The sequence below is a fragment of the Cetorhinus maximus genome, chromosome 1 (genome assembly GCF_964194155.1).
Source record: "Cetorhinus maximus chromosome 1, sCetMax3.hap1.1, whole genome shotgun sequence".
Taxonomy (NCBI): domain Eukaryota; kingdom Metazoa; phylum Chordata; class Chondrichthyes; order Lamniformes; family Cetorhinidae; genus Cetorhinus; species Cetorhinus maximus.
Genome location: NC_135879.1, coordinates 40,847,466 through 40,873,605, shown reverse-complemented (window position 1 = coordinate 40,873,605; position 26,140 = coordinate 40,847,466). Strand labels below are relative to the sequence as shown.

The 26,140-nt window shown below is 45.0% G+C and overlaps 1 protein-coding gene across 2 annotated transcripts in view; it reads right to left on the bottom strand.

Moving 5' to 3' along the window:
• Positions 1–26,140, bottom strand: part of LOC144679595 (annexin A5-like) — a 131,830-nt gene that overhangs the window by 26,817 nt on the left and 78,873 nt on the right. For both annotated transcript variants that reach the window (XM_078540150.1, XM_078540142.1), the window contains exon 6: positions 4,945–5,035. In XM_078540150.1, the coding sequence (XP_078396276.1) occupies positions 4,945–5,035 (91 nt within the window). The remainder of the gene's footprint in view (positions 1–4,944; positions 5,036–26,140) is intronic.

Genomic DNA, 26,140 nt, shown 5'->3' with positions numbered 1-26,140 from the left:
TGGGACTGCACCTAGAAGAGGAGGACAGTGCAGAAGGATGCCATATAGGGTGCCAGAGGCCAGATAGGCAGACTTGGGTGAGGGGATTGGGGGGAGTTGTTGAGGGTGAACGTTTGGGTTTGGTGGAGGCGGGAGTGGGGGATTGCCACAGGGATGCCCACTGCCATCGGGGCCAGTGAGGCAAGCCCCAAGCAAATGGGTTGGGGCTGCTGAAATGGGGGGAAGGGGGGTATTACCATGGTGGGGCAGCCAGTTCTGTTTGGGGAGGGGTGGGGTTGCCTCTGGGTCAAAGAGTGCCCGATTAAGAGAGTCCAGCCAAGCCCACAGGGAGGACATGATGGTTTGAAGCACTTTGTTTTCAAGCAAACAAAATGTTTCTCTGGTAGCAAGGGTGTGCAGAAGAAAAGTCATTCGCTAGCTCTCCCTCAGGTAACCAATGAAAATCAGGCATCTGCCTACAGTGCAGCAGCTAAGATCAGGAACTGGCGACGGGAGAGCTAGAAGCTAGAGCTGTCAGTTTACAATGGCCAGTTTCTTATAAAAGCGATACAGTCAGTTGCCACAGGCACAGAGACTCGGATGGAATTGGGACTGTGATTTTTATAGCTCCAGTTCACACACTCCCAACAAGACTAATCTGCAAACATTTCTGGAATTAACTGGGTCATTAAGTTGCCACAAAACTATTAGTTTATGAACTATGCTGTTTAATTATGGAATGACAACTAGAGCTTTTCTCAGTTCCTCCGCTGTATTTGGAAGTTGTGCATGCAAGCAACTCCCAACAAGGCAACCAATAGTAACCTGCTTTTAAGGCCTCAGTGAATCATGTTTCCCACTAAGCTGCATAAGCATCAAAAATGAGTTTGCTGAAGAGTATTTTTAGGGCAAATTTAACCAAGGCGATGAGGGCTCGCCTGCTAGAGAGCTGTCGAGAGCCTCTTGTCACCTCCTTTGGGGAAGGCCCGCCATGCTAAGGCAAGTCAGGTACTTAAGTGGCCAGAAGCAGGCCTTCCCCAGCATCAAGGACCCAGGAGGACTGAAATCCTGGCCCCTGAGAGCTGTCAGCCAATCAGAAGCCATCAGCAGTGCATTGCTGTCAGCACCACTGGGACAGCAGTGGTAGCTGCTGGCAATGCACTCCCACAGGGGGTCAGGATCAAGGGGGGGGCCCAGGCCACAGGTGAGTGACAGCAGGGTGGGGGGTTCCTGGGAAGTAGGGGGGAGGGGGATCGGAGGCAAGGGCAGGGAGGTAGCTCTCAGCAGGTACCTGCCCCTTCCCGATGCCGGGTCCCTTGATCAGGCACAGTTTGTTTATTGAGCTCTCCACTTGGTGACTGCCCACCTGCAATAATTGCACACTTAAGGGCCTCAATTGGCGGCGGGGCAGGAAGGCTGTCCACACAGCGTAAAACACAAGACTTAACTGGGGCAGAGGCAAGAAGGCAGCGCGGTCCCCACCCAGCATCCTCCCATCCAACTAAATGTCCCCCACGCCACCAAGCTTGCCTCAGGGAAGAGCATTAAATTCCACCCTTAGTGTGCTGTATCTGGTATTGCAGTACCAGGAAGTGCTTTGGCAATGCCATTGTGGTTGTCGCTTGTGGTTTGACTTATTTCTGGAGATTTAATCAAGTGACATTTGATCTCAGCACAACTTGTGATGCTGAATCCCATGACATTTGATCATGTGGCATTCCCCCACTGTTTACCATGGTATTTGGACTGCAGCAGTTCAAGAGGTAGCTCACCACCACCTTCTCAAGGGCAATTAGGGATGGGCAATAAATGTTGGCCTGGCCCATCTCCCATAAATGAATGTAAAAAAATTGCATTTACCAACTGACTGTTTCAAACTCACCAAGCCCCAAATAAAACATTTCCCTTTTACTTTAGTGAAATGAATAATTTAAATTATAAATCATGAAATACAAAATAGAAAGATCTGAGAATTAGTGTTAATTGCATTAACCACAATGAGAAACATCAAATAAATTTCACTGGTAATTTCTAATGGAATTTTTTTTTTAATTTTATGATTTTTTACAAATAATAATAATAAATCAATAAGTAATACAAAACCAGATCGAATTCAATGCACCAATTTGCACCACTCCCAGTGAAGCCCAGCTTCAGGATGGGTCGGGGAGGAGGTGTGGCTCAGTTTGTGGGGCAAAGCACTAAATCTACCTGATTCCTGTGCATCAGCACATGTCACAAAGCAACACACCCTCTCTCCCCGCCTCCTATTTGTATTCCTCTCCATTTATATAGCACCTTTTACATAAAATATCCCAAGACGTTTCAGCGTTATCAAAGTAAATTTTGACACTGAGCTACATAAGGGGCAGGGTTTTCAGCTCGGTGTGCAGGCACGTGCTCGACATGCGAGAGCGTGAAATAGCGCACAATGACATCGGGCGAGCGTCCCAATGTCATTGCACGATATTTCGGTGGGCAGGCGTGTGAGAAAGTCGGCAGCGCGCCCGCCAACAATTAAGAGGGCTATTAAGCCATTAGTCACTTAATTAAATTGAATTTTTCACTGCCCGTCCAACTTTACAGTTGGCAAGTGGGCAAATAGGCCAGGCGGACGAATGGGCCAGGCGGCCTTTGCATTTTTTGCGAAACCTCATCCACGGGTGGGGTGAGATTTCCAGCACAGGCTGAAAAAAAAAATCAATAAAAATTTTTTAAACTCATTTCTCTCACGTGTGGGGACATGTTTTCTTTATTTTTAAAGTACTTATTTTTAATGTTAAAAATCTTCAGTTCCATGAGGCAGCTCGGCGCCCTCAGGGAGCTTTCACTGAGCGCACCTGCCACACGTGCACAAACTTCAGCGTCCGCGTTCCTCCCACCCACACCCCAGCAGCGCCGAGGTTATCAGCGACATTTCGTGCTGGCTGGCCGTTAATTGGTCAGCCAGCGTGAAATCGCAGTCGAGTCCCGATTGCGGACGACGGACCATTACGCGGCCACTCCCGGGCCTGCCTGCCACGCCCGCCTGACGAGGGGAAAATCCTGCCCAAGGAGCTAATAAGCCAGATGGCCAAAAGCTTGGTTGAAGAAACAAGTTCCAAGGAGTGTCTTATGTGCAGAAAGAGAGACAGAGGGGTGTCGGGAGGGAATTCCAGAGCTTAGGGCCTTGGTCGCCAATGGTGGACCAACTAAAATCATGAACGCTTAAGAGGCCAGATTTGGAGAAACACAGGGATCTCCATGGAGGTTGTAAACCTGAAGCAGAGAGCAGAAGTAGGAAGGGGGAAAGGCCATGGAAAGTTTTGAAAACAATGACAAGGGTTTTAAAATCAAGGCACTGCTTAACTGTGAGCCAATGTAGGTCAGCGAGCACTGAGGAAATGGGTGAGTATGACTTGGTGCGAGTTAGGACACTGGCAGCAGAGTTTGAAATGACCTCAGGTTTGTGCAGGGTAGAATGAGAAAGGCCATCCAGGAATGGGTTGGACTCGTCAAGACTAGAAATAACATAGACATGAATGATGATGTTAGCAACAGATAAGCTGAGGCAAGGGCAGAGCTGATAAAGTTATGAAGGTGGGAAGAGGCCGTTTTAGTGATTGTGCGTATATGTGATCGGAAGCTCATCACGGGATCAAATATAACACCAAGGTTGCGACTGTCTGGTTTAGCCCCAGAGAGTTACCAGGGAAACGGATGGAGTCGGCAGCTAGAGAACAGAATTTGTGACAAGGACCGAAAACAATCATTTCAACCTTCCCAATATTTAGTTGGAGGAAATTTCTACTCATCCAGTATCGAATATCGGTCAAGCAATTTAGAAACATTGGAGAGATCAAGAGAGGTGGTGGCGAGGTAGAGCTGAGCATCGTCAGCATACATGTGCAAATTAACACTGTGCTTTTGGATGCTGTCACTGAGAGGCAGCCTGTAATTGAGAAATAGGAGCGGGCTAAAATTAGATCTTTGCGGAACACCAGAAGTAACTGTGCAGGAGCAGGCGATTCTCTGGCTGTGTATGGATAGGTAAGTATGGAGTCAGGTGAGTGTAGTCCCATCTAGCTGGATAATGGAAGTGAAGCATTGGAGCAGAATTTCATGGTCAATTTGTCAAAGGAATGAGACGGGTCAAACAGGAAGAAGAGGCATAGTTTGTCTCTGTCATAGTCAAGTGGGATGTAATTTTTGAATTTGGTGAGAGTTGGTTCAGTGGTATGAAAACCTCTCCCCCTCACCCAGTTTGTGTTCTTTCCCCTTCAATCCCCCAGCTTCTCTTCCTCTTTCTCTCCTTCCCAAGTTGTGTTCATCTCCTTTTCAGTTTCTCTCCAAATTGCTCCCTCGAGACTCGCAGTTTCCAGCTAATTTCATTGGCCCCAATGCTCTTATCTCCTCATAACCTGCAATAAAGCAGGACATCCCAAATATCAGAGAGAGCAGGGCTCAGACAATTCCATTTGACTGCAAGACACAACAGCCAGGCTACAGCCAGTGTGTAAACCACACATACAAGAACTGTTCCTCCACAGTTGTCAGCAGCAGTGCTCGGGAGGCCAACTGCCCATTTCAGTCGACCCCTGCCAAATACAGGATAGTTGGGAAACTTAGAAGCCAGATACAACTCCCAGAAACTTCAAAAATCATTCCTTTCTATTGAATGGGTGACCTCTGCAACAATGGAACAATTATGTCACTACTTATGAATCATTTTTAAGTCACAGTTCAGAATTTTGTTCTACAGATCATATCTAATGGTCAAGGTAGATGGGGTGTAGGCCAGTGAACACAGAACTGTTTCAACAGGCAAAAGCAACCACAACTAAAAGCATGGTTAGCTGCAGCTTGGTGAACATGATACTGCCAGAGCCAAAGGCACCAGACTGTACATGATTTCCAATCAAGTGATACCTCACCTACTTTACCAACCACTGCTGTCAAACAGTACAAAATGCATTGCAGCCATACCTTGCTTATAAGCCTGAATGATTGCTCTTAGTTCCTGGTTGGTTCTTGAGGCAAGAATTTCTACCAAGGGCTTTTCATCAGTTCCAGCACCCTGCAGAAGATATAAAATAAAGACACAAGTCTGATCATTCAAATTTAAGAAAGAACAACACAAGCATATTGTATTGCCGATTCCATGAAAACTCCAGACTGTTTTGGCAAATTTATGCCAGGCACATTGAACAAAAATGCAACTTTCACCGAGACTATTCAGGAGTGCTTGCGTATGATCCTTCAGCCACAAGACTACGTGTCATTGTCTATAGTGTCGCCTTGGTATTCTTCAACCCACATGCACAGCAGTAACTGGCTTTTCAAAGCTACACAGATGCTTTCTCCACCAAGCTGATATTTCCACATCTGATCAGTTCAAAGCTGGTAAACAGTAGATTTTCAAATCGAAATATGAAATGAAGATTGCTTTACATCCTTTTATATTATACATTTCTCAGAAACTCATTCTGTTTCTGTCACAGCGAAAAAGAAAAAAAAATGACATCTGTAAATTGCTTGAAATTTTCAGTTCAGAAAGGATTAAATATTAGAAAGATGAATATTTTAAATTCAAAACAAGATCCAAGTCATGGTTAACAATACAACCCAGCTCAAGTCAAGAGCTTGCCATTCTTTTTAATCTAGATGTGGATTAAAGCGGAATCACGGTGCTGTTCAAAGGTTAGAACTTTAATCAAAGCAATGAAAAGAACTAAGTGCAGTTATTTAAGCATCCAACTTTGTACCAGTTTGAAAAAGGTTTGCATTTATATCACACCTTTCAATGCCCACCAGACTTCTCAAAATGCTTTACAGCCGATGAAGTACTTTGGAAGTGCAGTCACTACCGTAATATAAGAAATATATTTGGATATTGACCTTTTAGTATGGTTAACATACACATGTAGATGAATCTCTCCTTCTGAAATCTCATTCTATATTCATACAGCTTTCTCAACTGCAACTTAAGATGTGTGGCCTTCAGGCTAAAAAGGTTTACGGCACAGAGTTAGGTAATTTAGTCCATCACATCTGGATTTTTGCTGCAACAGTCGGAACCTAATCATACCACTCCAATTTTCCCCAGCTCATCATTTTCTGCATCAAATATTTAATTTTCCCTTAAAAGATGTAATGTTCTCTGCTAGAAACAATCCCTGTGGTGAAGTACTCCATACTGCAATAAAGACATTTCTCCAACTTTCCTCCTCACTGAGCAATTTAAATTGAATGGTTCCTCACCTCAGTGGAACCAGTTAAATATGCTACACAGAGGCTCATTGTATAAAAATACACACTGCTAAATATATGTCTATAAAACGGCTAAATAACTGTTATATAGAAATTACAAAGCAGAAACAGAACTTTCAGCCCAACTCGTCCATGTTGGAGTTTATCCTCCAGATGAACATTCATCCAAATCCAAAGCACTGACTCCATTCCCATGTCTTTCTGTTTCCCTTTCTTTAAATATCTCCAATACATCCAATCTCTCTATGGACGTCCAATCCCCACCGGGATGGTCTGAGGGCTCTCCGCTTCTTCCTCGAACAGAGGCCCGAACAATCCCCAACCACCACTACTCTCCTCCGTCTGGCTGAACTTGTTCTCACACTGAACAATTTCTCCTCAAACTCCTCTCACTTCCTCCAAATAAAAGGTGTGGCTATGGATACCCGCATGGGCCCCAGTTATGCCTGCCTTTTTATGGGGTATGTGGAACATTCCTTGTTCCAGTGTTACTCAGGCCCCCTCCCACAACTCTTTCTCCAGTACATCGATGACTGCTTCGGATCTGCTTCATGCTCTCGTCTGGATCTGGAAAAATTTATTAATTTTGCTTCCAATTTCCACCCATCCATCATTTTCACGTGGTCCATCACTGACACTTCCCTTCCCTTCCTTGACCTCTCTGTCTCAATTTCTGGTGATAGACTGTCCACCAATATTCATTGCAAGCCTACCGACTCCCACAGCTACCCCGACTACAGCTCCTCACACCCCGCTTCCTGTAAGGACTCCATCCCATTCTCTCTGTTCCTTCGCCTCCATCGCATCTGTTCTGATGATGCCACTTTCCAAAACAGTTCCTCTGACATGTCTTCCTTCTTCCTTAACCGAGGTTTTCCACCCACGGTCGTTGACAGGGCCCTCAACCGTGTCCGGCCCGTCTCCTGCACATCCGCCCTCACACCTTCCTCTCCCTCCCAGAAACATGATAGGGTCCCCCTTGTCCTCACTTATCACCCACCAGGCTCTGGGTTCAAAGGATCGTCCTCCGCCATTTTCGCCAACTCCAGCATGACGCCACTACCAAACATATCTTCCCTTCACCCCTCCGGCGGCTTTCTGCAGGGATCATTCCCTCCGGGACACCCTGGTCCACTCCTCCATCACCCCCTACACCTCAACCGCCTCCCATGGCACCGTCCCATGCAACCGCAGAAGGTGCAACACCTGCCCCTTTACTTCCCCCCTCCTCACAGTCCAAGGGCGCAAACGCTCCTTTCAAGTGAAGCAGCACTTCACTTGCACTTCCCTCAATTTAGTCTACTGCATTCTCTGCTCCCAATGCGGTCTCCTCTACATTGGAGAGACCAAACGTAGACTGGGTGACCGCTTTGCGGAACACCTTCGGTCTGTCCGCAAGCATGACCCAGACCTCCCTGTCGCTTGCCATTTCAACACACCACTCTGCTCTCATGCCCGTCCTTGGCCTGCTGCAATGTTCCAGTGAAGCTCAACGCAAACTGGAGGAACAGCACTTCATCTTCCGACTAGGAACTTTAGTCTTCCGGACTTAGTATTGAGTTCAATAATTTCAGATCATGAACTCTCTCCCTCCATTCCCACCTCCTTTCTGATCCCCCTTTTTCCAATAATTTATCATTTTTTTTACAACTATATTTTTTTCTTTTCTCCCCTGTTTTTAAATTTATTTTGATCTATTGTTTCATCTCCACCTTTTAGCCCATTTCGATCCCTTCCCCCCACCCCACCCCCACTAGGGCCATCTGCCACTAGCTTGCTTCCTTTAATGTCCCCATTAGCACATCCTTTACATAATATCACCACCGTCAACACCCCTTTGTCCTTTTGTCTATGACATCTTTGGCAGTCTCTTCTTGGCCTCCACCTATCACTGGCCCCCTATCGAGCTCTCCTGTCCCACCCCCTTATACCAGCTTATATTTCATCCCATTTCTATGTGTCTTAGTTCTGATGAAGGGTCATACGGACTCGAAACATTAACTGTATCCCTCTCCGCAGATGCTGTTAGACCTGAGTTTTTCCAGGTATTTTTGTTTTTGTTCTAGATTTCCAACATCCGCAGTATTTTGCTTTTATCTTTAAATATCTCGTTTGTTTAAATATTGGCATGGTCTCTGCTCAATCATTAACTCCAGTAATGCATTCCCCAGCCTAAACTCTCTGTGCAAAAACTGTTTCTCCAGCTCTCTGTTCTATATCATTTCTTAATTTTATACCTATACCCTTTGTCTAGATCTCTCAATAACTGGAAACAACCTATTTCCGCCTACTCCGCCCCAACTCTCAGTTTTAAGACTACTCTTATCAAATCAAACTTTAATCCCCTCTAATCCAACAGCAAAAGCCTTTCTTCACATTTGTGCTTCCCCATACCTAGAATTATTCAGATGGTGAGGTTTCCAGCCCTGTCACCTTTAGAGTGGGCAGGGAAGGCATTCCCACCAATACCAGCCGCCCAGCAGCCATTTAACGTCAACTGGCCAAGGACGAGGCTTCCGTCACCATCTGGGTAGGGAGTCCCGCCTAAAGAACTGCCAATTGGATGGTTGGCAGTTCTCTAGTCCCAGCAGCGCCAGGTTCAAGTGGTGGCCACTGCTGGGACTACAGACAATTTCCTGGAAGAGGAGCTAATGGAGGCCAGGCCAAGTACGGGGTATCAACGGGGCCTCACTGGCAGGCCCCAGTGAGGGGGCGGTTGAGAGGTTTCATGGTGGGGCCAGCTTTGAAGGGCTGCGGAGGAAGGGAGGGCTAAAGAGGAGAATGACTTTCAGGGGGGTGCCTCCAACTAGCACAAGGGACCCCCAAATGAGGTATTTCCCCACCCCCTCGCCCGATACCAGTCTGCGCAGCTAAACCTGCCGGGTTACCAGCTCGTCGTTGACATCCCCCTGCCGCAGGTAGAATAGTCACAGGCCAGGATGAGGTACTTAAATGGTCATTAATTGGCAGGTAGGTGACAGGCAGGCCATGCACTCAATTTTACGAGTCCCCCTTTGCATCCAAACCCACCAGTTTGATGAGCCATAAAGTCTACTCCTTCTCCCATCTCTTGTGTTTGTACCTGGCTGTGTACTAGAGAAGTTGCAGTGTAGGTTCACTATTTCCTCAATATCCTTCCTGTAACATAGTATCACCATTTGGTTTATTTAACAAGTCTGTGCCAGCTCTTTCAAAGAGCAATCCAGTTCGTTCCACTCTCCATGCATTGCATCTGGATGGGGTGACACTTCCACCTTCCATACCACCAGCCTTTCCAGCAGTTCCTCTTTCTATTTTTACATTACATTGTCAAAGCAAAGGTCATCAAAGTTGCTGGGATAAAGTCCTCTTCCTTGATAAACACTAGTGCAAAGAAGTCAGAGTAACTTGGCCATGTCTCCTGCCTACACAATAGATCTCCATTTTAGTCCTTAATCAACACCACCACTCCTCTGGCAATCCTTTTGCCTAACATGCCTAACGATGACCTTTGGATTCCCCTTTATGTTAGCCGCCAATCTATTCTCATATTATCTCTCTGCTCATCTTACTTCCTTTTGCTTTTGTTCTCTGTATTTTTCATATTCAGCCTAATTTTTCCCTGTATTATCAAACTGACATCTGTCATTGACTCCTTTTTTCTGATTCATCCTACTCTCCAACTGTTTTGTTATCCAGGGAGCTTTGCCTTTGGTTGCTCTTCCTTTCCTCCTTTTAAAAATGTGCCTAGACTGTAAATGAACCATCTCATTTTTAAAAGCCACCCACTGCTCCAGTATGTTTCTGCCTGCCAGTTTTTGACTCTAATTTCCTGGGTCATATCGCCTCTCAATTTGCTGAAATTAGCCCTCCTCCAGTTAAGTATTCTTTGCTAGATTTCCCCTTCTTGTTCTCCATAACTAATGCAAAGAATTTCTCATCTCCATCTGAAATGGGTGAACCCCGTATTTTAAACTATGTTCCCTACTATGTCTCTCTCACGAGGGGAAACATCCTTTCAGCATCCCCTCAGGATCTTATGGCCAGGATTTTACAGCCCCAACGCGGCATGTCTCCCCCCCAGCGGATGAGGCCAGCCTTTTATATCTCCATTAAGTTCTGCAGGACCATAATATCCCGCCGGGCAGGAGGGGCTGTAAATTCCTGGCCTATATGTTTCAATAAGATTACCTCTCAATCCTTTAAACTCCAACAGATACAGGCCCAACCTTTCCACATAAGATAATCCCTTCATCCCAGGTATCAATCAAGTGAACCTTCTCTGAACTGTTTCTCATGCAATTATATCCTTTCTTAAGTAAGGAGATCAAACCTGAACACAGTACTCGAGATATAGTCTCACCAATGCCATGTACAGTTGTAGCAAAACTTCCCTACTTTTATATTCCATTGGGCTTGCAATAAACGTCAACATACTGTTTGGCTTCCTAACCAGTTGCTGTACCTGCATATCAACTTTTTGTAATTCATGTGCCAGTACACCCAAATCCCTCTGTATTACCAGGTCCTGCAAACTCTCTCTATTTAAATAATTACTGCTTTTTTATTCTTCCTGACAAAGTGGACAAGTTCACATTTTCCCACATTTTACTCCATCTGCCAATTTTTTGCCCATTCACTTAACCTATCTAAATCCCATTGTAGACTCTTTGTATCCTGCTCACAACTTACTTTCCTACCTATCATTGTGTCATCAACAAATTTAGCAACCATACATTCAGTCCCTTCATCCAAGTCACTGATATGGATTGTAAATAGTTGAAGCCCCAGCACTGATATCTTTGACGCTTCACTAGTTAAAGCTTGCAAACCCATAACTACCCCATTTATCCCTATTCTCTGCTTCCTCTTAGCTAAGCAATCCTCTATCCATGATAATATGTTACCCTCTACACCATGAGCTCTTATTTTGTGTAGTAACCTTTGATATGGTACCTTATCAAATGCCTTTTGGAAATTCAAGTACACCAGATCCCCCAGTTTCCCTTTATCTACGTAACTAGTTACTTCCTTAAAGAACTCTATTAAAATCAGTCAAATATTATTTCCCTTGCACAAAACGATGTTAAACAAATTCCATCTGTCCACTTAGGTAGATGCAAAAGAATCCTATGGATTCAATTTGAAGAACTGCAGGGGAGTTCTCCTGGTGTCCTGGTCAATGTTAATCTCGCATCCAACATTTCTAAACATACCATCTTGTCATTGATCTCATTTTTTTTTTTAATTCATTTACGGGATGTGGGGTTCTCTGGCTAGGCAGCATTTATTACCCATCCCTAATTGCCCTTGAGTAGGTGGTGGTCAGCTGCCTTCTTTAACTACTGCAGACCATGTCATGGAGGTACACCCACAGTGCTGTTAGGGAGGGAGTTCCAGGATTTTGACCCAGAGACATTGAAGGAATGGAATATATTTCCAAGTCAGGATGATGAGTGGCTTGGAGGGGAATTTCCAGGTGGTGGTGTTCCCATGTGCCTGCTGCCCTTGTCCTTCTAGATGGTAGCAGTCATGGGTTTGGAAGGTGCTGCCTAAGGTGCCTTGGTGAGTTTCTGCAGTGCATTTTGTAGACGGTACACACTGCTGCCACTGTGCGTCGGTGGTGGAGGGAGTGAATGTTTGTGGAAGGAGTGCCAATCAAGTGGGCTGCTTTGTCCTAGATGGTGTCAAGCTTCTTAAGTGTTGTCAGAGCTGCACTCATCAGGCAAGTGGAGAGAATTCCATCACACTGCTGACTTGTGTCCTGTAGATGGTGGACAGGCTTTGGGGAGTCAGGAAGTGGGTTACTCGCCGCAGGATTCCGAGCCTCTGACCGGCTCTTATAGCCACAGTATTTATATGGCTAGTCCAGTTCAGTTTCTGGTCAATGGTAACCCCCAGGATTTTGACATTGGGGGATTCAGTAATGGTAATACCATTGAATGTCAAGAGGCGATGGTTAGATTCTGTCTTGTTGGAGATGGTCATTGCCTGGAACTTGCAGGGCGTGAACGTTACTTGCCAGTTGTCAGCCCAAGCCTGGATATTGTCCAGGTCTTCCTGCATTTGGACGTGGACTGCTTCAGTATTTGAGGAGTCACGAATGGTGCTGAACATTGTGCAATCATCAGCGAACATCCCCACTTCTGACCTTATGATGGAAGGAAGGTCATTGATGAAACAGCTGAAGATGATTGCGCCAAGAACACCACCCTGAGGAATTCCTGCAGTGATGTCCTGGAGCTGAGATGATTGACCTCCAACAACCACAACCATCTTACTTTGTGCTAGGTATGACTCCAACCAGTGGAGAATTTCCCCGGATTCCCATTGACTCCAGTTCTGCTAGGGCTCCTTGATGCCACACATGGTCAAATGCTGCCTTGATGTCAAGGACAGTCACTCTCACCTCACCTTTGGAGTTCAGCTCTTTTGTCCATGCTTGAACCTAGGCTGTAATGAGGTCAGGAGCTGAGTGGCCCCAGCAGAACCCAAACTGGGCATCAGTGAGGTTATTGCTAAGCAAGTGCCGCTTGATCGCACTGTTGATGACACCTTCCATTACTTTACTGATGATGGAGAGTAGACTGATGGGGCGGTAATTGGCTGGGTTGGGTTTGTCCTGCTTTTTGTGTGCAGGGTATGCCTGGGCAATCTTCCACCTTGGGCTGGGTAGATGCCAGTGTTGTAGCTGTACTGGAACAGTTTGGCTAGGGGCGCAGCAAGTTCTGGAACAGAAGTCTTCAGTACTATTGCTGGAATATTGTCAGGCCCCATAGCCTTTGCAATATCCAGTGCCTTCAGCCATTTCTTGATATCACATGGAGTGAATTGAATTGGCTGAAGACTGGCATCTGTGATGCTGGGGGCCTCCGGAGGAGGCCGAGATGGATCATCCACTTGGCACTTCTGGCTGAAGATTGTTGCCAATGCTTCAGCCTTATCTTTTGCACTAATGTGCTGGGCTCCTCCAGCATTCAAGATGGGGATATTTGTGCAGCCTCCTCCTCCAATGAGTTGTTTAATTGTCCACCACTATTCACGACTGGATGTGGCAGGACTGCAGAGCTTAGATCTGATCCGTTGGTTGTGAAATTGCTTAGCTCTATCACTTGCTGTTTATGCTGTTTGGCATGCAAGTAGTCCTGTGTTGTAGTTTCACCACACTGACACCTCATTTTAAGGTATGCCTGGTGCCGCTCCTAGCATGCCCTCCTGCACTCTTCATTGAACCAGGGTTGATATCCTGGCTTGGTAGTAATGGTAGAACGGGAGATATGCCAGGCCATGATGTTACAGATTGTGTTCGAGTACAGTTCTGCTGCTGCTGATGGCTCACTGCGCCTCATGGCTAACCAGTCTTGAGATGCTAGATCTGTTTGAAATCTACCCCATTTAACTCAGTGGTAGAGTACACAACATGACAGAAGGTATCCCAATGTGAAGACAGGACTTCTTCCCCACAAGGACTGTGCGGTGGTCATTCCTACTGATACTGTCATGGACAGATGAATCTGCAGCAGGCAGGTTGGTGAGGATGAGGTCAAGTATGTTTTTCCCTCACCACCTGCTGCAGACCCAGTCTAGCAGCTATGTCTTTAGGTCTCAGCCTGCTCACTCTGCGGTGGTGCTACCGAGCCACACTTGGTGATGGTGATGAACATTGAAGTCCTCCACCCAGCGTAATTTCTGTGCCCTTGCCACCCTCAGTGGTGTTCAACACGGAGGAGCACTGACTCATCAGCTGACGAAAGGGGGGCGGCGGTATGTGGTAATCAGCAGGAGGTTTCCTTGCCCATGTTTGATCTGATGCCATGAGACTTCACAGGGACCGGAGTCAATGTTGAGGACTCCCAGGACTACTGTCCTGCCATCTCTGCTGGGTCTGTCCTGCCGGTGGGACAGGACATACCCAGGGATGGTGATGCTGGTGTCTGGGACATTATCTGTAATATATGATTCTGTGAGAATGACTATGTCAGGCTTTTGCTTGACTAGTCTGCGAGGCAGCTCTCCCAATTTTGGCTCAGGCCCCCAGATGTTAGTGAGGAGGACTTTGCAGGCTCAACAGGGCTGGGCTTACCAGGTACCTAGGTTGATGCTGGGTGGTCTGTCCAGTTTCATTCCTTTTTGTTGACTTTTTAGCAGTTTGGTACAACTTAGTGGTTTGCTCAGCCATTTCAGAGGGCATTTAAGAATCAGCCACTTTACTGCAGATCTGGAGTCACATGTAGGTCAGACCAGGTGAGGACGGAAGATTTCCTTCCCTAAAGGACATTAGTGAACCAGACTAGTCTTTTAATTCCTGATTTTTATTGCCATGGTGGGATTCGAACCTGGGCCCCCAGAAATTACCATGAGTCTGTGGATTACCAGTTCAGTGACAATACCACTATGCCACCGCCTCCCCATTACTGCTTGTGGGGCCTTGTTGTGTACAAATTGCCTGCAACGTTTCCTACCTTACAAAAACTTCAAAATATCATCAGCTGTGAAGTACTTTGGAAAGTCCTGTGCTTACAGAAGTCACTGTATAAAGGTAAGTTCACATGTTAAAATGACATATGACAGACATCCTTATGCCCTGTTTAGCAAAGCTGAAACACTATAACTGCAGCTTTAAAAATTAGTTACACATGCTGAGGACAACCATTCTATTGCATCCCTCAAGTAGCCAGCGTATTTGCTCTGGACAGCTGTGCATTGATGAAGTTTGAAATGGTTTATGTGCTAGGAAGCAAGAGATTTTACTTAGTGGGGCCGGCACATTTTGCCTCAGTGAAACAGAAGCAAAATAAGCTGGAAATCTGAAATTAAATAGAATATGCTGGAAATATTCAGCAGATCAGGCATCTGTGGAAAGAGAAACAGACTTAACATTACAGGTCTGTAGCATTCTGCCTCAATCTCTCCTGGGCTATCCAGTCACCCTTGCTGGAGTGGGCAGGCCAGAACGCATTTAAGTTCAGCTTTGATATCCAGCTCCCCATCCAGAGATTCTGTATTGATCACTGACAGTCAACATGTAGGGCAGGAGAGACCTGGATCCACTACCCTGTCAAGCATAAATCTACAAAAATAGGAAAAAGGGAAACTGAAGAAACACATTTCGTCCACCATTTTTATGTACTGAAAAATCTTTCTCCAGCACACAGAACTAACAACTGGTTATTATTATTGGTCATTATTCGCTTAGAGATTCCAACAGGACTGAGGGGGGACCCTGAATGCTAGAATTACCCACCAAACATTGATTTCATATCAATCTTTGAAGTAGATTTACAAATAAAAAGACGGAAAGAAAAAATCCACCTCAAGTTCCATTCATGTTTAACTTGTAGTATATGATTTCACACCAATTAAAATTTCAGGAAAATGTAATTCACATCATCAGTAAACAGGATACAATGATCTAACTGACCACAAATTGGCTTAATATGCCTGTTGATCTTTTGTCAAAGGCATTCTGCGTTAAAGGATGTAAACTTTTCAATAAGCAACTAATGTAGTAGATAAGCGAGTGTCTGTGGATGTTATTTATATGGTTTGTGCCCAATTTGACTGGATGTAAATAATGATGTCTCACACATGTTACTGGGGTTTTCCATTATACAATGTTTCTAAATGACTTGCATGTGAAGGAATAGAAACAGACACAGTAAGTAGTGTAGATGGAGGGAAAAGGTTGCAAAGGGACATTGATAGATTAGGCAAGTGGGTAAAACTATGGCAGATGGAGTTCAATGTGAGAAAGTGTGAGGTTATCCACTTTGAACCTAAGAGAGAATAGATCGGAATATTTTCTCATGGTGGCATGCTAGAAACTGTGGATGAGCAGAGAGATTTCACAGAAATCACTAAAAGCTGGTGAACAGGTACAAATAAAAATTTTAAAGGCTAATAAAATGCATTTATCTCAGAATGGCTGAAATGCAAAGGAGTATAAAGCTCTGGTTAGACTCCATCTTGGAGTACTGCATTCAATTCCGAGCATTTCACCTCAGGAAGGTGATTGTGGCCTTGCAGCAGGGAGAGGACAACTTCACTGGAATTATATCAGAGATACAAAGGTTAAGTTATGTGGACAAGAAGTCGATAGGATATTTAGGGACAAAACTATTTCCTCTAGTGCACAGTCTACAACAAGGCGGCAAAACCCTAAAACTAGAGCTAGGCCATTCAGGGTCGCAGTCAGAAAACACTTCTTCACACAAAAAAAAGAGTATTGAAAATCTGGACCTCTCTCCCCCAAAAAGCTGCTGAGGCTAGGTCAATTGAAAATTTCAAACCGAGATCAATGAACTTGCGTTGGGTAAGGGCATCGAGGGTTACAGAATCAAGAGGAGTAAATAGAGTTAAGATAAAAATCAGTTATGACCTAACTGAATGGCGGAACAGACTCAAGGGACTGAATGGCCTAATCCTGTTGCCCTGACATAAAGCACAAAGCAAGAAACTATTCCTATCACTACTATTATCTACAGTTCTGCAGGAGAGTAGCAGAATTGAAAGGGGCAAATTACCTGTTAATAGTGACTGGCCCTCCTGTTGCTATGGCCATCCTACCCATGGTTTCCTACCTAAAAGTTAAAACTCTCACAGCCATCTTTTGGATGTGACACTAAACTGAATCTCTGCCTCCTGGGGTATAAAGGTCATTGTTTTTTTTGGGATCTATCTGAAAGAAAAGCCAGGAGATTGCCAAGCATTCTGGCCCACTAATCCTGCTGCTCCAATACCAAATTCTATGCAAAAGTGAAAAGTCTTTAGTGTATACTCTGATGGCAACAATGAAGGCATTCATTCATACCACAGTATTAGGACAATCTCAACGTCGATTTGATTACAAGCCAAAACATCAATAACCTTAACTCAGTCCAGTTGCTGTCAAACCACTCATTCACCCTTTTGTTAACCTCCAGTCTCAACAATTCCAATGCTTTCCCGGTGAACCTCCAATTTTCCACCTTCCATTAACTTGAGTTCATCCAAAATTCAGCTGTCCAATCCTAAATTTGTGCCAAGTCCTATACACCTCGTGCATGGTCCATCATCACTTCAATCCTAAATTTTCATCCTTATATTCAAATCTCCCCCTGGCGTTGCCTGTCCCCATCTCTGTAACATCTTCTGGAACTACTATCGTTCAAATCTAGCATTTTGTCTGTCCCCCTTGCCTTTTTCTCTATGATGGCTGTGCCTTCAGCAATCTGGGTCCCAAGCTTTGGAATTTCCTCCATGAACCTTTCTAGCTCTCTCATCTTTCCCTGCCTACCTGCCTCGCTTTCTGTCTCTCCTTAAAATTTCTTTGAACAAACTTTTAGTCACCCATTTTAAATTTCTTTTTTTTGGCTTGGTTTCAGTCTATATTTGGCAGCACTCCTGTGAAGCATATTGGGATGTTTTCCAACAATAAAGGCACTATATAATATGCAAGCTGTTGTTGTAAAAATCAATTTTCTGATGAATGTCTTTTCTGGCAGTGTGTGTCTTAATTCCAGCTTCTACTGAACAGAATGAGCAGTGGGTGAGTAACAGTCATGGCTTTGGTGATTCAGCTCAAATATTCTGGGCTCAGTCACTTCCTTTCTGCCACATGGACTGCACAGATGTGAAGGCTGAACTATAGCAGCAGTGGGAATTCTTTTAATTCTCCTTCAAACACTGAAGACATTTTTTCAGGCAACTGCTTCATCACTAAAAGATGAAAGGGAAATTTGTGCATGTACAGTAGGGGCTTCGTTAAATCTCTAATAGGATATCTTTCTTAATCTACACAAAAACATTAATTTTCACATCATGTTAAAAAACTAAGTCTTTAGAGCTACATTACCTCTTGCTGCAACGTCAAGGGGAAATAGCTCAGTAATAAATTTAATCCAACCATAATCCCAGTGAGTCTGAGATGTGCTGTTCAATTAGTCCACTATCTTCCTATTCTTTGGTATAAATTCATGACACAGAGCAGTTCTGCTGCCAAAGTAAATTGGATAGAGAATCTATAAATAGTTGAATACTGTACTAACAAAGTCAGAGCTCTCCCGATGACTCAACTTGTTGAAGCAGCGGAGGCATAGTACTGTATCACAGAGCAGGGCAGTCCTGGGTTCAATCCCCAGTCTGTCCCCAGTCAGTCATATCAGCTGAGTATTAGCATGCTGCTTAAAGTAACCTCAGCTCCCCTAGATTATTGGGGAGAAGAAAATGAAAATCAGCTAAGATTCCCAACTGGCCTTCGCTAGGTCAGTATAGAGGTAAATGTCCGGCATCATTGTCGTTTCCTGTGAGCAAATAGCCTCGAGACCATGGGTGAAAAATTGAGCTCAGCGGCACCCATTGTTTGCGTGCTACAGGTGCCCATATTTCTGTCAGGATCTTGCAGACGTCATATTTGAGGGCGTTAGCACAGGCACAACTATCACCTATTGGAGAGCAGGCAGACCTTGGCATCACTTAATGCAATGCTGATCTGAAGCCAGCAATGGCATTTTGAAGCTCCACCCAACAGCCAACGCCCTCTTTTAGTAGATGGCTAATGGGCAACAAGGCCTATCTGCCAATTACATGGCTCATGACTCCAGTTCACAACCCATGCAAATGTGCATATCATGCATATAATGAAAGCCATGCTCACAAGAAATTAAAGAGCAGACCACTGGCGGGTTGAAATAATGATTCCACTATGTGGCCCGCACTGGAGGAGTCCTGCAATACTCAACAGAATAGATGTGAAGATCTCTCGCAGTCTGATGTATGCTGTATACTGCATCACCATAGAACCACAGAATCATAGAAAAATTACGGCACAGAAAGAGGCTATTCAGCCCATCGCGTCTGCGTCAGCCAAAAAAGGAAAGAAAGAGAAACTAGCTGCTCATTGTTAATCCCACTTTCCAGCACCTGATCCGTAGCCTTGCAGGTTACAGCAGTTCAGGTGCAAATCCATATACCTTTTAAATAAGCTGAGCGTTTTTCAGCCTCAACCACCAATTTAGGCAATAAATTCCAGAAGCCCACCCATAATTTACCCCTCAGCTAGGGGAAACAGGTCTTTCCTGTCTACCCTATCTAGGCCCTTCATAATTTTGTACACCTCAATTAGGTCAGCATTCAGTCTCTTCTGCTCTAAGGAAAACGACCCTAGCCTATCCAATCTTTCCTCATAGCTGCAACTTTCATGCCCCGGCAACATCCTTTGTAAATTTCCTCTGTACTATCTCCAGAGCAACTATGCCCTTCCTGTATCATGGTGACCAGAGCCATACACAAAAATCTAGTAGTGACCTAACCAGCATTTTATACAGTTTCAGCATTACATCCCTGCTCTTATATTCAATACCTCATCCAATAAAGCAAAGCATTCCATATGCTTTCTTTACCACCTTATCCACCTGTCCTGCCACCTTCAGGGACCTATGGACATGCAACTAGGTTTTGTACTTCCTCAACATCTCTCAATATCCTCCCATTTATTGAGTATTCCCTTGCTTTGTTTAACCTCCCCAAACGCATTACCTCGCATTTTTGCAGATTGAATTCCATTTGCCATTTTTCTACCCACTCAACCAAACCATTGATATCATTCTGGAGACAAGTTATCCTCTTCACTATCAACTACACGGCCAATTTTTGTGTCATCTGCAAATTTCCCAATCATGCCTCCCATATTTACGGCCAAATCATTAATATTTATTATAAACAGCAAGGGAGTAAACACTGAGCCTGTGGGGCGCCACTGGAAATTGCTTTCCTTTCGCAAAAGCATCCATCAACCATGACTCTTTGTTTCCTGTCACAGAGCCAAATTTGAATCCAACTCACCAACTTCCCCTGTGTCCCATGGGATCTCACTTTTATGACCAGTCTGCCTTGTGGTACCTTGTCAAATACCTTACTAAAATCCATATAGACAACATACACTGCACTACCCTCATCAATCCTCCTTGTTAGCTTCTCAACAAAATTCTACTAAGTTAGTAAGACACAACCTTCCCCGAACAAAACCATGCTGACTATCTCTGATCAATCTGTGCCTAAGTGACAGTTTATAATAATTATCTGACAGTTTATATAATTACCTGACCTATCCCTTGCCCCCTTTTTAAATATTGGTACAATGCTCGCAGGCCTCTGATACCTCGCCTGTATCTAGGAAGATTGGAAAATGATCCTCAGAGCATCTGCTATTTCCACCCTGGCTTCCTTCAACAACCGGGGATACAATCCATCTGATTTATCCACCTTCAAGGATGTCAGTCCCCCCAATACTAAGCTTATTGTGTCTAATATTTCACACAGCTCCTCTTTAACTAGAATGTCTGCATCATCGCTCTCCTTAGTGAAGACAGAGACAAAGTACTCATTGAGAACCCTGCCCATATCTTCTGCATCAACCCACAAGTTAGCATGTACATCTCTGGTAGGCCCTACCTTTTCCTTAGTTATTCTCTTGCTCTTAAGGTACTGGCAAAACATTTTGGGTTTTCTTTGATTTTACTTGCCAATATTTTTGTATCCTCTCTTTGCTTTCCTAATTTCCATTTTTACTTCATCCCTGTACTTTCTATACTCCACTAGGCTTTCTACAGTGTTAAGCTTTTTGTGAGTGTCATAAGCTTTCTTTTTCTGCTTTATCTTGGCCTGTATGCTTCTGGATAACCAGGGGGCTCTGGATTTGGTAGTACCACCCCTTTTTCTTTGTGGGGACATGTCCACACTGTACCCGTAGAATCCCGCTTTTGAATGCCTCCCACTGATTTGACACTGTTTTCCCTCCTAGTAGCTGTATCCAGTCCACTTTTGCCAGTTCACCTCTGAGCTTTGTAAGAATTTGTCTTCCCCCGATGTAGAACTTCTACTCCTGTTCTATCTTTGTCGTTTTCCATAACGATGCTAAACCTAACTATATTATGGTCACTATCTCCAAAATGGTCCCCCAGTGCTACTTCATCTACTTTCCCAGCTTCACCTTTTAAAATTAAATCCAGAATTGCACCCCTTCTCATTGGGCTTGTTAGGTGTTGGCTAAAAAAGGTTCTCTTGAATGCAGTTCAAGAATTTTGTGCCCTCTGTGCCCTTCAAACTGTCCGTATCCCAAATGATATTAGGGTAGTTGAAATCCAGTGATTATCGCCCTATTGTTTTTTCACACAGAAATCTGTCTATATATTTGCTCTTCTAACTCCCTTGCACTATTTGGGGGGTCTGTAGTGCGCTCCTAGCAATGTGGCTGCCTTTTTTTTTATTTCTGAGCTCAACCTATATGGCCTCATTTGATGCTTCATTTAGTATATCATCCCTCCTCAGATCTGTAATTGATTCTTTAGCCAGTACTGCTACACCCCAACCTTTTTATCCTCCTCCCTATCCTGCCTAAAGACTCTATATCCAGGGATGTTGAGCTGCCATTTTTACCCCTCCTTATGCCAAGTTGCCGTTATAGCGATGATATCATGCTGCCATGTGTTTATCTGTGTCCTCAGCTCATTGGCTAAATTTACTATGCTCCTTGCACTTACATATATACCTTTTAACACAGCTAAATTCCTGTGCTGTACACTTTTTATCCTGTGCTGCTTCAGTCTTTCAGAGTCACTCACTAATTCTCCATCTCCCGTTCCCTACTCTGAATTTGCCCTCAGGTTCCCCGCCCCTGCCAATCTAGTTTACCCCCGCCACCCACAATAGCACTAGCAAATCTCCCTGTGAGGATATTCGTCCCAGTCCTGTTCAAGTGTAGACCATTTGGCTTGTACAGGTCACACCTTCCCCAGAACTGGTCCCAATGCCTCAGAAATCTGATGCCCTCCCTCCTACACCAGCTTTCCAGCCAGGTGTTTATTCGCACAGCTCTCCTACTTCTATGCTCACTTGCACGTGGGACTGGAAGTAGTCCTGAGATTACTGCTTTAGAGGTACTGCTTTTCTATCTCCTTCCTAGCTCCCTAAAATCTGCTTTCAGAGCCTCATTCCCTTTCCTATCTAAGTCATTGATGCCAACATGGACCTTGACCTCCAGCTGATCACCCTCCCCTAGAAGAATGTCCTGCAGCTGCTCCATGACATCTTTGACCCTAGCACCAGGGAGGCAAATGCCATCCTGGAGTCACATCTACAGCCACAGAAACATCTGTCCATTCCCCTTACTAATGAATCGCCTATCACTACTGCTCTTCCCCTCTTCTTCCCTCCCTCCTGTACAGCACAGCCACCTGAGGTGCCACAAACCTGGCTCTGACTGCACTCCGCTGAGAAACCAAGCCCCTCACCAGTATCCAAAACAGAAAACTGATTGGTGAGCAGGACCCCTGGGAACTCCTCACTACCTGCCTAGTCCTCTTGGACAGCCTGGTGGTCACTCATTCTCTTTTTGCCTCCAGGCTCCTAAGCTGCAGTGTGACCACCTCTCTGAATATGCTATCTACATAGCTCTCAACCTCGTGGATACACCGCAGTGACTCCAGCCACCGCTCGAGCTCCGAAACCCAGAATTCAAGGTTATACAGCTGATGACACTTCCTGTACATGTGGTCGTTTAGGACAGCGGTAGCATCCATGACTTCCCACATATTACAGGACATGCATTACACACAACTGAACTATCCTGCCATAGCTTCAATTTACTTCCCTTATGTTAACTTTATTTTACTTTGGTTTACTCATACTACATTATTTTAGCGGGCCTTGGCTTAACTTTACTTCCCTATTGCTTGTGTTTCTTACTGAAATCTAAGTAGCTCCTTCTTTTAAAAAGGATGCATTTTTCTAAATTTAAGCTGCTTGAAGACCCTCCCTAACAGCAGTTTCTCACCAACCAATTAACTTATGCTTCTCCTGTGATGACACTCTTGGATGTTGTCAAAACTCAGCCCTCTCATGCAGCTTTTCAACTCCTGGCCTCCTGCAGGCTGAGAAAGATCGAGAAAGACAAAGAAAAGAGCACCTTGCTCCCCTTCTCACCAAACTCACAGTAATGCCACTCTGTCCCTGTAACACTCTGTGACAGTGCACTTAACCTTTCTCATCTTTTTTTACATCATCAGGAGACAGCTCTTGCCATCAGCTAAGAGGAAGATGGAGGGTGGGGTGGTAAGGTAGTATAGGTAAATCAAAGTAAAATAAAGTTAACATTAGGGAAATAAATTGAAGCCATGGCAGGACAGCTTGGTCGTGTGGAATGCCTGTTGAAGAGCTGAGGGGCAAGAGGGAGAAGGAGAAGTGGCAACTTCTCTTTCTGTCCAGGCTGTCCTTAAAGAACCAGTTCAAGTGTGATAGCAGTAACCGCAGCCCCCGATTACCCATTCACCAGCAATCCCACGTTTACCATCCTTCTGTCACTGACCAACACGTTGTCCTCTTGGCCACAATGAAAAGATAAAAGCCACCACAAAATAAACATTACAAACAAAATTAACATAGAAAAGAATATGTTATTAATCACCCTCAGTGCCCATCTTCCATATGTATTTGCCTGTCGTACTGTTGCTAAGCAGGGCTGCCCCAGTAGCTGCAGCATGGCTGCTGCAAAGCTATTGACTTTCAGTGAAGACCAGAGATGACCTTGGAGAACAACCTCAAGCAGCTTTGGAGTTAGAAGTCCAAGCTTCAGGCGGCACCATCCTGGCATGCGTGGCATCTGTCTGAGTTGGCTGACAGGCAATACGAAGAGCATGAAAGCTGTCATCCCAAGAGAGGATCCAATTCTCACTCCACCGGGCAGCACCTCAGCAACCCTGATAATCTACCAGAGGACAGATTACTGGACTGTTGCGACACCTCTAAAGCCCCTTTGAACACCGGTACTTGCAGGCATGGTGGCTGCAGTCTGAGTCTGCATGGTAGCAAACTAAAACTTGCTTAGAGTAGACTGATCTTCCACTGCAGCACTTAGAAGAGTTTTGGTGAAAGCTGCTGGTGCTGCAATGGAAGCTGGGGTATCAGCGGTTAGATACTGCATCATGATTGGGTCCATAAGTGTACCCAGCTGTTGCCCCAGCCACCGCCCCTATTTAAACAGTGCAGGGATGCTTTATGTAGTGTTAAGCTTTTGGACTCCCGGTTGATAAATCAATGAACAGCGGGGTTGGTGCTGGCTGCATGCAGAACTCATGCTAATGAGCAGAACAAAGGTGCTGTGCTGCCTATGTTTCAAACTATAGGTTAATCCCGCATCGTAATTCCCATGCCTGCTTTCGGGGGCTATCCAATTTAGTTCCCACTGACACAGCACACATTTGAAAAATGCCCATCCGGGTGACTTAGCTCAGGGCACCATGTAAACTGTATCCCAGCGAGGAGAGTCTGTTTCAGCAGCAGGGAAGAAAATTAGTGGAAAAGTTAAGTCAGCCTGGAATATGTAATTTCAACAAAAGCTTTAATCTTGAAATGAAACACTGAAATTTAAACAGACTTTAGAAGCCCCTGAAGTCTGGTATAATCAAAAAATGATAATTCAGGGAATCGGTACCCTATGCTAACCTCAATTATCTACAATTGGACCAAATGTTCACTGTGGAATGCTGGTGGTTAACCTATTGCTTGCTCGTTTTCAGTTTTCAAATTAAGCCATGTTCTACAGGCACAGAGAGAAACTGCACTGAAAGTTCAATGCTAAATAAAGGGTTCAGCATAAGAAACAATTAGCAAAAAAGAGGCAAGCGAGAGAAGTGAAGGAAATAAGGGGAACAGCAAGATTATCTTCACTAATAGGAAAATGGGGAACTAGGGGATAAAGACAGAGGACTCTCACTGGCATCACCAAAGTGGAAAATAAAGGTTCTTGAACTGCGGGCTATTGAACAATGAGATGCTTCACCACATGGTTACAGAAATACAGGCAAGATATAATTTAAAAGGGACCGTGTTAATTATTTGAAAAGGAGGAATGTAAAAGAATCGGGAGTTACAGGAGTGTGTGCCAGCACCAACACAAGCAAAAGGGCTGAATGGCCTCCTCTTGCGCTGGAGTTTCTATTATTCTATGAATATTTTCCTTTGTTAAGTCAGTGCCAGGGAACAGCGTAGGAACTTTGGTGCTGAAATGAGTTTAGGATGATGTGCCCTGTGAGAAATGCCCCATACACGAAGCCCGCTGCCCTTTGCGCGACTTCTCGGTTTGGATCAAGTGGGTCTGTGCCACCTGGTTTTAACATGCAAAGCCCAAGGGCAGATCAGCTCTGCCTTTGGTCCCCAGTTCAAAGTTAACAACTTCACACAGAACCCAAGGTGAGGTGAAGAGAGTTCAACCTATTAATGGTGACATGGATTGTAGAGCCCGGCAGCACTTTGCACAAGGTAGGGGGATTCTGGCTGTATGTTCAGAGTAAACATCAGTGGGTTACAGGATATTACTAGTTATAGGTAGGATATTTGGGCATTACACCTATTACATCTACCCGACTACAGGGGACCCAGCCTTCATAAAGTTTACACGTAATAACATTTGCAGATGTCACATGGTTGGAACATCATGCTGGATTTTACATGGTGTCGCAGTACCCTCCCCTCTGGCTAAAAAGTCAAAGAGGGTTGCATATAAAACAGCTCACAGTGTCCCAAAGTACCCCCCCACCCCAACAGCTTCCCCACAACAATTTAATACTGGGAGCTGGCAACTCTGTAGTCCCAGCAGCGCTAACTAGAGTGGTGGTCACTGCTGGGACTACAGGCAGTCCCCAATGCGGAGGAGCCCAGGTAAGTCTGGCATCGGGAGTCTCGACAGGTGGGGGGTGGGGTGGCGGGGTAAGTGGGGAGGTCAGGGACCAGGTTCAAGAAGCTGGGGTAGGGTTAAAAGGGAGGGTCGCCCCAGGGGTGTGCCTCTGATGGGCCCAGGGGACCCACAACGGTGTTTTTCCCACTCCCTTGTTTAACACTGGCCCTCACAATTAAATTTGTCAGGCTTCCTGTTAGGCATGGGCCTCCTCCCACTGCAGGT